The sequence below is a fragment of the Phyllostomus discolor genome, chromosome 1 (genome assembly GCF_004126475.2).
Source record: "Phyllostomus discolor isolate MPI-MPIP mPhyDis1 chromosome 1, mPhyDis1.pri.v3, whole genome shotgun sequence".
Classification (NCBI taxonomy): domain Eukaryota; kingdom Metazoa; phylum Chordata; class Mammalia; order Chiroptera; family Phyllostomidae; genus Phyllostomus; species Phyllostomus discolor.
Window position 1 is genome coordinate 208,981,807 of NC_040903.2, and position 16,988 is coordinate 208,998,794.

Genomic DNA, 16,988 nt, shown 5'->3' on the forward strand with positions numbered 1-16,988 from the left:
CCTCTCTGGTTTACGGCATTGAGAATCCAGTGGGCTCTCCTGCAGGGCTCTGGAGGGCGGAGGGGGCTGGCCAGTGAACTCGAGGCCTCGGGGCTGGTGGAGCTCCTTCTGCCTCCCCCCCACCCAAGGGTATTTTCAGACACCAGCTGGGCTTGCTTCTGAGACGCACTGTCGGCCGCCTCGGGCTTTCAGCAGCTGGCAGGGGCAAGCGTGTCCTCATTTTGGACGTCTGTCCGTAGCCTTGGCCGGCTCTGCGGGTTTGAGGTCACGCATTCCAGGCCGTGAGAGCAGGAGCCGGTCCGAGACTCTTGCCTGCAGACGGCAGCCTCTGCTGCTCTTCACCGTCGTCGCCCGGGAGGAAGGCGCTGGAGGTGGCGGTGCACCCGGCCCAGCGAGGTCTCATGCCCACAGCCCCGTGGTGACTTGAGAGGGATTCACGGGCCGCCCGTCTCGGGTCTGCACCCCGGGCTGTGCCACACACCCGCTTGCTCTCCTCATGTGTCAAGGGCAGGGGATAACACAGATAAGTTAGTTACTCACCGCAGAGAGCCTGGCACAGACGCAAAGTACTTGCCGACAATGTTACTGCAGAAGAGGACTGTCCGTGTGTTGACAGAGCGAACCTGGCCTTTAGAAGAACTGCGCCCAAGGTCATTTCTCCGAAAGAGCGTCCGTGTGCTGTCCCGTGGGTGGTCTTTTTAAAGGAAATATCCGTTGTTTGCAACATAACTGTGCAAATGTGTTTTTCTCCAGTGATTGAAAGACTCCTGTTTAGTGCATAAATTTCAGAATACTGAGACAAGTCCCAAGAAGATTAAAATCACCCAGTCTGGTCACCTGCAAATAACCGTGATTAACATGTGGATAGATTCCTCTTAGGTCTTTCTCTCGTCGATTCTGTACAAAGGGGAACACACTGGACCCACCGTCTTTGTTCCCTAGCATTGTGCTGTTGCTGGTACGGCCCAGACATCTCTTGTTAGCATTAACTATTTCTTTCCGCACCGTAACTTTAAATGTCTGTACAAGGGTCCGCGGAGCGAGTGCAGCTCCAACCGCTGGCTGTGAACACCTGCCTGTCAGGTAACCTGCCCGCAGGAGGGAGCTCCCAGACCTGTGCCCCGTCAGCCTCGGGGACACGGGGCCCAGGGTCGCACTGCTGGTCCAAGGCAGAGTCGGGGTTCAGACCCCTCATCCTAGAGGAGGGCTGGTTGCCACTGGAGGAGTCACGGTGCGCACGCGGGGGTCTCCCTCTCTATAGCCCCGCTAAGACTGTGTCTTTGGAGGGAGAGTCAAGGATTCTGTGAGCCTGCTCAGTGAAGGGCCTTCCCCGACCAAACACGTGGCGGTCTCTTTCCTAGAAAGGGCACCCACGTGGCCAAGGAAATCCACGGAAAGGCACTCACGTTGGTCACCTGGGTGGTGCAGAGGGAAACCTCAGTGTGACGCCTCCACACACCTGCCGGGATGGCTGCAGTGAGGATGGGAGAGACCTTGCGCGGTGCGACCGAGACCCCACACGCCACCGGTGCGTGGGGATGTGAAATTATAACCACGCTAGAGACTGTGTAGCAGTGTGCATCAAAGCTGACCATGTACGCACCCTGCAACCCGAGGTGTATGCCAGACAGGAATGTGGACCCCCACATGCACGTACTAAAATGTTCACGGCAGCCCCATGACCAACGCCACACTGGAAGCCATTCAAGTGCCCTTCTGCCATCCAGGGCGTCAGTGCCCCGTGGTAATGACTATGCCACACAGCAATGGGCCTGAACCCATGCACAAAAACACAGACGGTTCTCCCAAACAGGTTGTTGAAGGAGAGCCACTAAACGCAAAAGACTCACACTGTATGGTTCCATCATGGGAAACACAGGCGAGAGTGACCTGTGATGGTAGCGGTGAGGGTCGCGGCTGCCCTTGCGGGGGGAGGGCTGTGCGGTTACTGCCGGAGGAGTGGGGGGTTTCTGGGATGTTCATAGCGTGTTGTTTCTCTGCCTGAGTGCTGGTTACGGGGAGGGGGTGTTCGTGTTCTGAAAATTCGGCAAGCTGCACACGGACGCCCATTTTTCCGTTTGTGTGTGTGTGTGTGTGTGTGTGTGTGTGTGTGAGAGAAAAGTTGCGTTAAGAGGGCTCCACCAGGGAGCAGCTGACCACGTGTGTTCTTCCTCTCCCCAGCCGCGGGGCGGCGGCCGGCCGGCGTGGTGCTCCTGCACAAGTCCCTCGCCCCGGACTTTGAAAAGTTCTGCCAGACCAACAGCGGCCCTCTGCCCCTGCTGGGCCGAAGCGAGCCAGGCGGGTGGGCATCGCCAGCCCTGGGCGCTGTCCCAGACGCCAGGTAAAACTTGTGGGTTCCTGGGGTTAAAGGCCGGCAGTGGCCAGATGCTACAGCCAGGTGTCTCTGTCACCAGGGGCCTCTGGCCTCGGGACCCCAGGGTGCCTGGCACAGAGCCTCACTTGGGACTGTTGCTCGGGAAGGAGCTGCCCTTCCCCTGTCCCATCCCCACTCCAACCTCTATTCCCTGGGCCGGCCCCTGGGCCAGGCAAAATCTTTGGGGTCACCAAAGCAGCCCAGCCCTGGAGAAATCCCACTGATGCCCCCTCACCACAGCCAGACTCCTGTCGGCACAGGCTGGGGAAGGACATGCACGCGCTTGCACGGCTAACGCTGTGGGCTGCACCCCCCAGACTTTGAACGCAGACCATAAATGGGGGCCGCTTCCATGTGGGCGCTTCAGGGGGCCGTGTTTCTCCCACACCCCCCCACTCAGGTGCCCACCTTCCCACACCTCCCCCGCAGTATGCTGGGACTGGTCTCCTCCCCCACGTGCGCCCCCTCCTCCTTCCACGCCACCCCTCTCCTGCTGTCCCACTGGAGAGACTTTCCTAACGCCACAGCTGGTCACGTGACTCCCGCGTTCACATTCTCCACACCCTCCTGCAGCTGATAGCCTGGCCTCCTAGCGAGACCCACAGTGACCTGGCCCCGGAGCAGGTCACCCCCAACCCTCCCCTCAGAGAGAACACTCTGTTATCATTCTGAGGACTCTGGAGGTGGGAGGGTCCTTCAGAGACCCCACCTGGGCTGAGTGGCCCATTACCTTTTCCCAAGCAACCCCCCACACTACCTGCTGGCAAGGGGGGGACCCCTGCACTCTCCTCTCTGGCCAGCTGGCGAGCTCCTCTTCACGCTTCAGGACCCAACCCCCGCACCTCCCCTCTGCGGGAGAGGATACCCTCCCCCTTCCCCGCCTCCCTCCCCACCTGGACTGTGAATGCTCACAGCTCTGTCCTGCAAGGACCTGATTGCGATGGAGTCGCACCTGCCCACGGAGGACTTCCATCTGCTTTAAGGGCCGTGTCTCCTTCGTCACTGGGGCCCATTAGCACGCCTGAGCCCGGCACGGAGGGGCGGCTCAGCAGATGGCTTCGGGGCGAACGCACCGCAGGCTGGCAACCAAAGTGCTGCACCCCTGCAGAAGAGTTCCTCTGAGGACGGAGGTGGCCTCACCGCTGCCAACACTGAGCGCTTCCTTGAGACTCGTGGCCTCTGTCCCCTTGGTCTGCAGGCCCTGCCTCGCCGGCAGAGAGGACACCGTTGTTTGTTTCTTGCTGGTTTGCTTGGCCCCTGGTTGAAGTTACAGGAACCATGACAGGGTGGGGGCGGGACTACACGATATACACACTGATTTAACAATTTCCAATCTACTGAGATTCGAAGGCTGCCAGCATGCCCCCAGCCCTCAGAGCCATGTGCCCACCTCAGTGCCAGTGCCCGAAATTTCAGCCCGGACGTCCTTCTCTCTCTCCCTCTTCCTTTCTTTTTAATCGTTGTTCCGTTACGGTTGTCCCCACTTTCCCCCGCATTGCTCTCCCCTGCCCTACCCACCCCCACCGCCCCCATTCAACCCTCCCCTCCATTGTCTTTGCCTCTGGGTCCTTTACACACATTCCTGGGCTTGATGCCCTCCCTGGTCCTGTCTTAAGAACGCCTGGTCAAGGGCCACACTGAGCCGGGGCTCCTGTGAACTTTCCCTTGTGTCCCCAGGACAGACTGTCCCCAGTTCCGTAGGTACGAGTTCGGTGCCTGCACGGGCAGCCTGACCTCGCTGGAGGGGCACTTGGAGCAGCTCAAGGACATGGTGACCTTCTTCCTGGACTGCAGCTTCTCTGTGGAAGGGGCCTTGGAGAAAGGGGGGCTCCCCAGAAGAGACCCAGCAGGCCGTGGCCACCTTGGGGCTGCATACAAGGTAGGGACACAGTCCACGGGGGCGGAGTGACGTGAAAATGTGGGTCACCCTGTGTTTTCCAGGGGTGTGGGGGGAGAACAGTGGCTGAGGGTGCTGGACACCCAGGCTCTGGCCCCAGCTCGGCCACTGCTCTTTCTAGCTGTGCAGCTCGGGACCTCTCCAAGCTTGTCTCCGCATCTGGAAAATGGGGCCAGCAGCCCTCCCTGGGGAAGGAGTTGTGAGCACCCTTGCTGTGAGCACCCCACATGGCCTTGGGAGTGAGCCCTTATGGACCGATCGCTGCAGCTGAACAAACAGCCCGTTAGGCATTCGGGTGGCTCCTTTAACCGAGGGGATCTCAGGGAGATTTTGGAAAACCCTCCCTGGCTCGAACTTCCTGATATCGGGGAGAGTGTGCCCAGTGGGGTCCGTGCCCCAGGGTCAGTGGCAGTGCCTCGGCCAGGCCGTGAGCCACTGGGGTACGCCTCTGTCAGGGAAGCTGGGTTGTGTTCTTGGCCAGAGGTGGCCTCTAGTGGTCACCATTGCAGGGTGGTCACCTCTCCTGGGACGTGCCTCCCTGTGGTGCCTCAGACGCCTCATTCCAGCCACTGTTTTTTTGTCACGGGGACAGAACTGGAGTCCCTTGGCCCACTGCCCCCTGCCCCCTTCCAGGACACTTGCGTCAGGGCGGGAAGTCCCCCGATCGCTGGCGGGGTTGAGTGAGGGTCAGCCCGTGTTTGCGGCCTGCTCCGCGTTTCCTGATGGAGGAACCAGGTTGGAGACTTCATTCTGGGCTCCGGGACTTGATGGGGGCTCACAGCCTCGGGCTCCTGCCAGGGAGGCCCGAGCTGCCTCTCTGATGAGAAGCAAGGCTGCCCACGGTGTGAGCTGCTTTTCACGTGTGAACGAGGTGCCTGCATGGCACCTCATATGTGAAGCCAGTGGCTCTCTTGAAGGGAGGGAGGGGCAAGAGTTCACAGAACCCCCGTATATCAGCGTGTATATCAGGCAGGTAGGCAGAGCGCCAGCTTCTGGCAGGTTCCGGGGCAGGGTCCTGCCCGTAGCACACCGCAGCATGGCAGGTGAGAGCTGAGGGGCCTCAGAGCCCATCACACACGGCCCTTCATTTTAGACGAGGTAACTGTGGCCCCTAGAGGGAGAAGAAGACCTTCCCATGCCCCACAGCCAGGCTGGGGCTCAGGACTCCTGGCCGGCATCTGTAAAACCTCGTCAGTGGAGTTGTGGCTATCAGCAGGTGCTTGCACACAGAGGTGCTCTTCCCGGCCCCTCGTACACAGTCAGCAGAGCCACGGGTTTTCCGCAGCACAGCACTGCCCCCGGTGGCTCCCAAATGAATAGCTTTCAGTTTAAGGCGGACACCTCTGCCCCTGGGCTCCTGGGAGGAACGCCAGGCAGCCATCTGGGAGTCAGGTGACAGCTTTAAAGGGATGAAGGAGGCGCCTCAGGTTCGGGGACCGCTGCCTGTCCCCTGAGAGTGTCCCTGGCATGTGCGCCCTCCCGAGGGCTGTTATCCCGACACCGAACTGGCAGGGGCACCGAGGCTGCACCTGGCTGCGGCCAGAGTGCCAACAGCAAGCCCTTCGGGTGGCACCAAAGCTGCCCCAGCGGACCGTCCTCCGGGCCAGGTCCGGAGTCTTTCCCAAGCCCCAGTGCAGGGGCCGGAAAGTCACACAGGTCATCCTGAGTGGCTTCTGCTGAGACCAGAGAGTGAGGCAGGGCCCAGTGGGGCCCGGGGGGCATGGGCCTCCGCCCGTGTGGGCCCAGGAGGCCCAGGACCCCGGGTGCCTCCCGCTCCTTGGGCCCCTCTGCCCCACCTCCCCCAGAGGGCGCACCTGGGGTCTGCTGGCCACTGAGGTCCACGGAGGAAATTCACAGGGTCCACAAACTTGGGAGGAGAGAAAAATCACGTTTCCATTTTCATAGCCTCAAACTGACACTGAGCATTTCCTTCGACGATGCAGGTCGGCGGCGAACTGCCACCGTATCCACTGACCCTGCGACTCTGTGGCTGCCCGAAGGAACCACAGATTATCTTCCTGTCACCCCACGGTCCTTCCAGGTTCCTCAGAAATAGCCTGCATGTCGGTCCTGACAGCGAGATCGCGCAGGTGGATCTCGTTCCTTAACCTGTTCACGAAGAGTCATACATAGTGCCTCACCATGTGTCTTCACACTTTCACAACTGCCCCTGCAGTGTGATTGGTTTCCTTTGTAATCCCACGCACCCCCTTTCACGTGGTTAGAAGCGTCACTTTGACGGGGCTCCGCAGCTGCACCCGACCACCCGAGGGGCCCACGGCGTGCACAGAGTTAGGATTCTCTGCATTAGACCAACGATGTCCAGCAAACATCCCCCTCGCTCCGTCCCGTGAGAGTCAAAGACATGTTTTGTGAGAGCTACCGGGACCTCTGACCTGCTCCACTTACCACCTGGAATTCTTGGTTCTCGGGGCTCTGATCTGGGCCGAGTCTAATGTTTTAACATTTCTTTCTCTCCATTTCTTGGCAGACAGCTGTGCCTTGTGTCACCGTTGCTGGCTTTTCCTGCCCTCTGGTGGTCACCATGAGGCCCGTCCCCAAAGACGAGCTGGAAAGGCTGGTGCAGGCCAGTTGCTCCACGGGGGGTGTGCAGGCACAACCGGTTCACATCGGCGACCCAGGTCAGTGCCTGCACTTGTTTGTGACTCTGACCGCTGCTCTTGGCCTTGGGCTCAAGGAGACAGGAACGTGAGGTGTTCCCGAGCTCCCCCAGCTTGCCCTCCCGCGGCTGCGTGAACCGTGCTGGGCTCCCAAGTGCCTTCAGGTTTGAAGGTTGCTGCCCCTGGCAGAACAGCGAAGAGCTCCTATGAACGCCAGGTGAACCGGGGCCGGGGAGCAGGTGGTGGAACGAGGCAGCAGAGCCATCTGCCTTGAGATCTGAGCTCAGAGCAGCCTCTAATCCGGGCTCTGGTTCTGTGGCATGTTTGGGTGGGACACGGCTTTGTTCCCAAGGTTAACGTGGACTGAAGCCCACTGATCCCAGTATCTGAACTCAATCTGAGAAAAAGCAGTCTGAGAGTGAGTGAGCAGACCCAAGCATGGACGCGGTCCAGGCCTCCTAGGGGCCCTCCCAGGGCCTGGTGGGAGCTTGGGGCTGGGCCTTGGTGTGAGTGAGCATCGAGTGTAATTGAACTTGCTTAGCTGTGGAACAGACGAAATCAGACAAAGCATAGCATTCTGTGAAAATACAACCAGCCCCCACCCCCTTCCTCGCCGAACATGATCTCAGGACCACCCAGAGCAAAGCACCTGCCGGGTTTTTTTTCTCGTGAGTGACACCCCTCTTTGCTGTCCTGTGAGCAGCGCCCGGTGGCTGGCCAGGGGCAGGGATGCTGCTGCTGGTCTGGTGACTGAGTTTGGGTCTGGGACATGTGAGTCGGTCCGTACCGAGATAAGCTCACAAACACGGGTGGCAGCATTAGCGATCTGCATGAGGAAGGCGCGGGGCTCAGCGCGCCCAGACCCCGGCAGCGGCCGCAGCAGGGAGCTGGGGCTCCCCGTCGCCCCAGGTGGACTCGCAGCCGGCGAGCATCCTGGGTCGTTCAGCCCGACTCCTCTGCTCCTGCCCATCCTCCTCCGACCCATTCACAGCAGCCCTAGGGCTAGAGCCCCTCCTGGGGAGAGAACTGTGAACATTCAGCTTAGACGGTAGCTGCCAGCGCAGGGCCTGGCAGGACTCATTTTCCTTTTCTGTCTGCAGAACTGCTGGGGATCAAAGACCTCTCCAAGCCTGACTACGGGGATCCCGAGGTGTGTCGGCCGGGGGATGTCCCGGTGTTCTGGCCCTCTCCCCTGACCAGCCTGGAAGCCATCAGCAGCTGCAGTACGTCTGGGCTCGGGGGGTAGTGGGGGCGAGTGGCACCGCTCTGAGTAGGATGGAACCACAGGGTCTGTAGTTCTGGGAAGGGCGGGCCTATCCAAGGCATCGATATAAAGGGTCGCGTCACGTAGCAGAAATCTGCAGCCCGTGGCAAAGAAGTCCCTGGACTCTGTCTTCACCCCAGGGGGGAGTTCCCCCCAGAGCCACCGATCCTTCAGGTCCCACCCATCTTGCCCAGGTACATTTCTCTCCACAGAAAGCTTGTCGCCTAGCGGCCAATATTTAGATTGACCTCTTGAGACTCTTTGGAGGTCGGCATGGCTTTGAAAGCAGAGGCGACGACAGGCCAGGCCACCACATGAGCCACGCCCTGCGGCGTTGCCAGAGAGCGGCTGGTACAGGTTTTCAAAGGCCGAGGGCAATATGGCCATGAAGAGATGCATGGGGCCCTCACTGGCGGCCCCCCCGCCCCCCGCAGTCAGGGCAGGACGTGAAAGAAACATAAAACAAGTAACAACTGCCGCCTGTTGTCACAGACCCCGGAAGACCCTGCAGGTCACAGAGCTGAGTGTCACCTTCAGTTTATCTGAGGGCCTGTGTGGAGGAGGTCTAGCCATCAGAACAGCCTCCTGATAGGAAAACACGTCTCGGACACGCTGGTGAGGTGTGAACCCCCCACACCCATGGGATCCTGTGTATCTAACAGAAACACGTTGGGCACCTACTGTGTGCCAGGCACGGGCTCCGATCTCAGGCACAAAATGCCACCTGAGACGAGACGCAGTTCTCAGGGAGCTTGTGGCCATTTCCAAGTATGTGTATGTGCTCACACGCTCACATGTGCACACGCCCACACTCATGCGGTAAATACCCTGCAGCGAGGCGGCCTCCCCCCTGTCCTGTCACAGCCCTGGGGGATGCCCTGTGGCCAGGGTCCCACCGCCCTGGGCATCCCAGTGCACTCTAGCCCCTTAGTTCTGTGATTGCACATTTGATCACAATGAGAACGAAGGGCATGATCGGCCAGGGACAGCCTGGCATCTTCATAATTCACAAAACTCAGGCTCAAGCTCGAATACTTACATTTCGATTGGCGATGGATGAAACGCTGCACACCTCCCCGCTGGAGGGGCAGACCCCCGTCACGCTCTGAGCTGACAGCCCGGATGTCGGCCTGGGTCTTCAGGGACCCGTTTCAGGTGCTGCCCAATGCCCAGAGAAACAGTGACTGCGTTCATCGAAATCTCTGGTTCCTCTCCTTACACATCGTGTCTAAAGTTAAGCGAGAGTGATTCACGCCTCCATCAGTAGGCTTTCCTTCTGAAGTGTTGGCTGACTTTGGCTTTCTGTTGGATCTGAGGCATTTTACCGTTTTCTGTGAACTCCAAGACGTTATTTACTCAGTTCACACCTGTACCTCTTGAGCGTTTGTTATGTATACGTAAGGCACTACGTGGGATCCCGAGATGAACAGGCCAGGGTCCCTCGTCTCCGGGAACACGCAGCCGAGTGGGGTTAGAGCACTCGGGAGAAAAAGACACTGAGGAAAGCAGAAGGTGTAAGCTAAGTCTAGTCAGAACGAAGCACCGAATGGGCCAGGCACAAGGACACAGACCGAGCAAGACACGGTGCCCGGTTCGGGAAGCAAACCGGCACACACCGAGGGCTCACGCTGCACCGGGCACCTCTGTGAGCACTTTCAGGTGCATCCTCCAATTTCCAACAAGCACAGGAGGCCATTACCATTCTTCCACAGCTGAGGTGGCAGGTTTAGAGAGAATAAAGGTACATCCCAGACTCAGGGTGTTTGCCATGCGACAGTCGTGTTTTTAATAGCTCTGCCAGACTGCCTCATGCAGCCTGTCATCGAGCAGGGGGGAGTTTTTTTAAAAAGAACAAAATTAGCATACACCAAAGCAAACTATAAGGGCTGTGAGAACAACAGAAGCTACGTCCAGAAAGAACTGTGCGTCAGCAGATCTAACACTTGCTGCAGAGTGAAGCGAGAGAGCTTGATGCTTGGGAGAGTCCAGGAAGCACCTTCTGATGGCCGTGGGATTCCACCGATGGGACCTCCTCGGGACCCAACGATCGCCGTGGCTCTGCCTCCCCCCTCTTCTCTCACACTCACCTCATCTCTGCTCTCCTGAAAATCAGAGGCACCTGTTTCCGTGGAACCTGACTTAGCCATCAGCCAGCACATGGTGCCAACCACCGGTGTAAGGGGTGCGGGTGGCAGAGCGGTGCACGGCACCATCCTGCCGGTCAGCGGTGGGCTAGACTGGGAGGGACTGGGTTGGATGGCGTAGGGTGGGCTCAGCCCCGCTTGCTCTGTGTTTTAGAGACCCCGCTGGCTTTCACCAGCGCCCCGGGTTGCGCAGTCATGACTGACCTGCGGGACAAGGAGGCTCCTGCCGGTTGTCTCACCCCGGACAGGATTCCAGAGGTCCACTGCATTTCCCAAGATCCTTTGCACTACAGCATCACATCAGCCTCAGCGGCTGGGAAGATCAGAGAACTGGAGACTATAATTGCCATAGACCCAGGTAAGGAGCAAGGCTTCGTGGCCTGGAGAAATTCACCACTGACGTGATGTGCAGTGAAAGAGGCAGCATAAGATCGCATTTACGGCATGGTTTTTAAAAATGCTTATACTGTACATGACGCCCAAAAACACTAGAAGTGCATGCCCCAAAATACCGAGGGGGGTGATCTGTGGGTAGTGGAAGTATGGGTAATTTTTGTTTTATTTTTTTCCAAAACGTTCAACCCTAAACATGCGAGGGAGTTTGGGAGGTGAGCTTGGTCACCAGGTGTATTGCCGGACTAAACTGGAGTTGGCAAGAGCAGAAGAAGGGAGCCTGCTTCCCGGGCAGTCAGGGACCACTGTTCAAACATCACCCACGCACCCACAATGGCCCTAACCCTCCCCTGTTGTGCCGTTGTCCTGGGGTTGGGCAGAGAACAGAATTCTTGTACCAGGCAGTAGGGGCAGGGGCAGGGCCTGGCTTGCACTCCTGGGGGATCGTGGTGGGGCAGGCCTGAGCCATTTGCCTCAACACAGTCTGCAGCCAACACGTACCCTGCAATGGCATCTCAGAGTAAACAGCCCTTCTGTGGCTTGCAAGCCTCCGGCTTTGTAGATAGGGACAGGCTAGTGGGACCCCGAGGTCTGCTGGTTCCAACAAGGACGAGGACGGACGAGGTTTGCTGAAAGCTGGTTCAGGGGTTTTTAACTGCCTGGGGTGTCTTTATTAAAAAGCCAAATTCCTATTCCAAGGTGGCCAGCAGAGGGCGCCATTGTGCACGGGTGATTTGAGGTGCTTTTTGTTTTTGGTTTTTTTCTTTTCCTGATAAAGGCTCACAGAGAAGGACGGTGTCCACTTCACAGCCACTCTGCACCTCAGTTTCCTCACCAGTATAACAAGAGTCACAACATGTATACCACCCTCTCGGGGTTCTGATAGGTAATAGGAACACTAGCTATTATCTACTGACTTAATCTGGGCCAGGCGTGTGCTAAAAACACTTCCACGTTTCATCTCGTTAAATTCTCCCAATACCCCTACGAGGCAGCTGTTATTAACTTCCTTTAACAGATGAAGAAACCGAGGTATATAAGGTTAAGAGAACTGCCCAACACCCCACCCCTAGTACATGGGAGCGGATGGTTGGGCAGCGTGTGAACCCGTGCCCGCTGGCCCCAGCCCACGGTCAGCAGAGCTGGCTACACTGGGCCGGAGTCCGAGTGGCCTGTCCCAGTCTGTCCCGGGCAGGTACGCAGGCTGCAGCCTCTCCCGACTCCCACCCCGCCCCCGTCTGCTGCCCCTTCCCACGGGCTGTGCTTCCAGACCCCGGCTGTTTTCGCACTTTGTCTGGAGGAGGTGCCCGTGGCCCCCTGCTGGCCCACCTGACGCCCGTTTCCCGAGCAGACAGATACCTGGACCGACAGTGGTGGGGCCCCTGTGGAGAGCAGGGGCGTGAGACCCACCTGGGGAGGGTGACGGTCCAGGCAATACTCCCGAGACCCGGGCAGAGTAGGTGGCAGTGACGCTGGGGTAGAGAACAGCACCCACCCGAACGGGGCCACCGAGCAGACAGCCTGGGTGCCTTCCTGTGTCGGCCGGTGCTGCGGCCCAGGACCTGACTGTGCCGACCAGCCTGGAAAACGTCTGATCTCTCCCTGGACCTGGGACTGCCCCCCAGGCTGCCCCCTAGTCCCAGAAGGGTCTGCAGTAACCGAGGTCCCTGTGAAACCAGAGGGCAGAGCTTTTTGTTTATTTGTTTGTTAGGTCTTTCATTTGCTCATTCATTCATTCAATCATTCCGCAGGGAATGTGATTTCCTTAACATATAGATGCAGAGTAAATGTGGGACCCCCCCCCCCCGCCCCCCAGGTGCACATTTTAGGACAAACGCAGACACAGAGGTCAGTGCTTATAGCTCGGTGCACACCCACAGTCTCTCACATAGTGGGTCTCCTTGGCAGACATTTAAAAAAATTTCCTGCAATACTTTCTCACCAGCATTCTTACCCACACTGATGTCTCTCCCGCTCAGCACAAGGACCATGGAGGATGAGTTATTGACTCTGCCATTAGCTCAGACTTCCAAAAAAGCAACTGTGAAGTATGAAGTGAAGTGACTGCGGAGGCAGAGCCCCCGCAGCTTAATGAAAACGACCCGGGAGGCCAGCCACAGCACCCGCTCTGGGGCCGGAGCGGGCTGAGCAGGAGGCTCGGCCGGCAGATTTATGACTGTCTGGGCGCGCCAATATCGTCCATAAAGAAACACTGTTCATCCTCCAGAGCAGCAGATGCTCCAGAGTGCCACTGCATTAAACGGCAGATACAAGATGAATGGTGGCGGACTGAGCCTCACTCAGTGGGCATAATAATAGAGCCACTCAGTCATCTTTGAGAGGACGCTGGCTCGCATTTGAGGTGCCTGGAGGCCATAAAGGAATACAAGGTTTCTAATAACGGTGTCTGCACGACTAATAAACGACTAATAAAATCATCGCAAATGCAAACGGATGGGCCGCATTAATGTTGACAGAGTTCTCTCTCTCCTGCTTTCCCTTTGGGGTGCTCATGTCCTACGAAATAGGTTCCAGTCCAGTTGTTTTCTTTCAAATTATTACTTTTCTCCCCCTTTATCAACAGCAACTTGTGTTCATTGTATAAATACATGAAAGGAAGGAGGCAATAAAAACGACCAGTACCCCACCCCAACTAACCATTGTTAATTTTGCAATGTCATGTTTGCCCTTAAAGCCTTTTTCTCTGGTCTTGGAACTGTAAGACGGAAACAAACAAAAACAATATACAGGGGTGGGCAAAGCAGGCGTTCGGTTGTTCCCAGAGAAAAGATGGGCAGGCTGCGATTATTACAACAGCCTCATTAACTCTGTGTTTTGCATACTCACAGCCTGACTTTTAGAACTGACTTTTAAAACTTTTTCATACGCTTCAAACCTTTTCCTGTGTTATTAGTCTTCTACAACAATCTTTTCTTTGCGTAGAACTCTGTTTTACAAATGTCCCACTGACATTGTGACTGTCCTGTTTGACACCATAAGCAATGCTGCAGTGAACATCCTCCTGACCATGCCTGCCACATGCCCACCGGCCCTTTATTAGGACACGTCCCCAGAAGGGACTGTTGGCTCCAGGGTCCAAGCCCCAGCCCCAAACCACCCTCCAGACAAGTGTTCTCGTCCCCACTCCCACTGGCAGGGCATGCGGGGCCATTTTCCCACAGCCCCCCTCCCCCCGGGCCGCCCCCATGCTCCACGTGGGAAAACTGAGGCTCAGAGCGAGCCAGGACAAGGCCAAGGTCACACAGCCACGACGTGCCAACGCTTGGACTTGAATGTATAAGTTTCCAGATTCTAAACTGGGAGCTTTTCCTCCGTAACAGGAATTCAAACCCCGTTCACCTTTGTAGCCCGCAGGCACCTCGGATGCAAGCTGACATCCTCTCACGTCCCCTAGGCCCACCTTGCACTTTAGCCACAGCCAGCGTGGAAGTCCTGAGTCACGTCCTGCCTTCCCACGGCACAGAGAGGCTCCAAGGCGACTTGAGTGTAGACAAAGGCACAATGGTGTGTGACAAGAGTTGGAAGGCTGTGCTGCCCGGCTGGGACTGGTGTGGCAGCCACCAGGGGCAGCTGTGGCGGATGCTGCTGGGGCCCTGCCCAGACCCCAGCTGCAGTGGGTGGCGCCCAGAACAACAGCCCCCACCTTAGGCTGGGGTCTCTCCGCCCCTGCGCTGGGGCAGGCACAGCCCAGCAGAGGCGGGGCATCGGTGTCCTGAAGGGCAGCCTTCCCCTGGTAGGTAGGGCACAGGAGCCAGTGTGTGAGTGCCCCGTCTCCCTATCCCTGCAGGGACAGCCCTCGGGTCCGCTCCTCGCCACTTCTTACAGGGTCTCAAGTGGGACTGAGCCCCGGGGGCTTCAGTGAGCATCTGCTCACTCACACACCCTTCAGTGGCTTCTCTCCCTCCCGACTCGTTTCTTGGGCTCACTTTCCATGAAAGGACCTGCACCCAAGCCCTCCTCTTGGGGTCTCCCTTTGGGGGGATCCCCAACTAAGACAGTACTGTGCCCCTTCCTCCTTCCATGTTCCTTGTATTTGGGTTTGCTATAGTAAACCCCAAGATGCTTTGCTCAAATTAAATAGAAATATATGCCTCTCACTCGGCAGTCCAGGGTGGGACTTCCCGGGTGGCTGTTCTACTTCAGCAGGAGGGCAGGCCTTCGGCACCCCCTCACGCAGGGACCCAGCAGCTCTGCCATCAAACCATGAGACCCACAGGGGTCCCCAGTTGTCAACATCCCAGCCCTCAGGAAGGGAAGAGCTTGGAGGAGTGCATGGGAGGTATATGGCCAGCAGGTGGCGCACATCCATCCCTGCTCTTATTCCCTTTCAACCGTCCCACAATCGTTACCCAGACAGAACCTGGCCTCCTGGCCACCTGGGCCCCTGGCCCAGCTACCTTCAGGACTAGGGCAGGAGAAGAGAATACGTTCTGGTGAACGAGTACCAGTCTCGGGCACGTCCCTCAAATCCACCTCTAAACCAGACAAAAGACCAAGCCACTGTTTGCCTAAGTTTCTACTTGAAACACAGTGACGCTATTCTGTGATTTTATCTTGTGTGTAATTTTAGGCAGCCGGGGCATCGGGCACCTGCTCTGCAAAGACGAGCTGCTGAGGGCCTCGCTGTCGCTATCCCACGCCCGCTCGGTGCTCATCACCACCGGGTTCCCCACGCACTTCAATCACGAGCCCCCGGAGGAGACGGACGGCCCGCCGGGGGCCCTCGCTCTGGCCGCCTTCCTGCAGGCGCTGGGGAAGGGCGTCTCCATGGTCGTTGACCGGAGAGCCTTGCGTTTGTTCGAGAAGCTCGTTGAGGAGGCTGTGGAGCAAGGTGAGCAGCGAGATGGGGGCAGACAGTGGAGGGAATCGGCGTCTGTGGAACTTTGGCTATGCGCTTGACACGGGGCGTGTTCAGTCCTTAAGGCTCAGAACAGCTCTTTGGAATAAGCAACGTGATCCCCATTTTATGGAGGAAGAGACGGAGGCTCTGAGAGGTCCAGTGATTTACTGAGATGGGAATGGTGATCTGGAATTTGAATCCAGGTCTATCAGGCCTCAGGGCCCAGGTACCTGACGCCCTCCCTAGGAGAGGTGAGGGTGACCCACAGAGGACCCTTAGCAACCCGTGACCCCTGTGGACCCCTGACGTCAGGGTGGGGTAGTTGAGAGTCAAGAGGTCAAGAGGCCCTGACAGCAGCGCCTCCTCTGGCACCTACGGGAAGGGGTGCCCCACACTGCCCCGGTCCCTGGAGCACCCAGGCAGGCCTTGGAGCTGCGAGCGATGCTGATGCAAGGCTCAGGTGCCTCACCTGTCCTCTGTCCTGCGGGTGCTGTGCACGAATGAGCAAGGAGCCTAGCGGGTCTCACCTGCCTCGCACTGCCTGTCCCTCTGTGTCCCTCAAAATGTGTCTTCAGGAAGCATCGCTTCCTTTCAGCCCCCGACAAGGGCTGCAGCCCCAGGAGGCATGCCCCAGAGCCCCGCTGGGCTGGGGGCATCAGAAAAGGTTGCGTCACGCCACAAACGTGTGCTGAGCACCTACCACGTGCCAGGCACTATGTGTGGCTCTCGAGATCCATCGGCGGATCCCTCGCGGGGTGCCTGTTCTCACGTAGTGTGACGGACAACAAACAACACAGGGGAAAAGTAGGAGGCATGCACAGCCCAGGCGGCGGCTATCTTAAACGAGACAGTCAGACAAGGCCCCACGGGGAAGGTGCCATTGGAGCCGAGGCGCGACATTGGTGAAGGAGCGAGGCTGGGCTGGCTCGGGGAAGAAGGTGCCAGGCCATGACCAAGGCCAGGGCAGAGACCACTGGGGGGGTTGAAGAGATGGTGGTGGCCAGCCGACTTAGCTAGCCTGGAGGGTGAAGCTGAGTGAAGGGGACAGAGGTCACAAGGGCCAGACCGGGAAGGGCCTCAGGGTTAACTGGGAGCATCTGGCCTTTTACTCCAGAGGACAGGGGGAGCCCTGGAGGCCACCAGGTGGCAGAGAGCCACACGCTCTGGCTTGGATTTTAAAGGATCCGCGGGAGGCTGTCGGGACAAGGGTAGGAACAGGAGGCTGGCCGGGCTGATGCAGGCGGGAGACAAGGGTGGCTTGGAGTGGGTGGTGCCCTGTGGCCTGTCCCTTTGGCCCCCTTGTGACTTCAGCTGTGCCAGGGCGGGCGGAAGCTCCAAGTCACCGTGATCAGAGACAGAGCGCTGCAGGGCTTCCCAAAGCTGTGAACACCCCTCCGCCCGGAAGTTCGGGGGCTAAAGTCTTTAGTGGGGGAC

General features: G+C 58.2%; 1 protein-coding gene across 5 annotated transcripts in view; it reads left to right on the forward strand.

Annotated features, from left to right (window-relative positions):
- DGLUCY (D-glutamate cyclase) overlaps positions 1–16,988 on the forward strand; it is a 62,560-nt gene that overhangs the window by 19,867 nt on the left and 25,705 nt on the right. For all 5 annotated transcript variants that reach the window (XM_036013207.1, XM_036013200.1, XM_028507593.2 and 2 more), the window contains 6 exons: positions 2,182–2,341; positions 4,052–4,253; positions 6,763–6,913; positions 7,993–8,115; positions 10,455–10,658; positions 15,285–15,545. In XM_036013207.1, the coding sequence (XP_035869100.1) occupies positions 2,182–2,341; positions 4,052–4,253; positions 6,763–6,913; positions 7,993–8,115; positions 10,455–10,658; positions 15,285–15,545 (1,101 nt within the window). The remainder of the gene's footprint in view (positions 1–2,181; positions 2,342–4,051; positions 4,254–6,762; positions 6,914–7,992; positions 8,116–10,454; positions 10,659–15,284; positions 15,546–16,988) is intronic.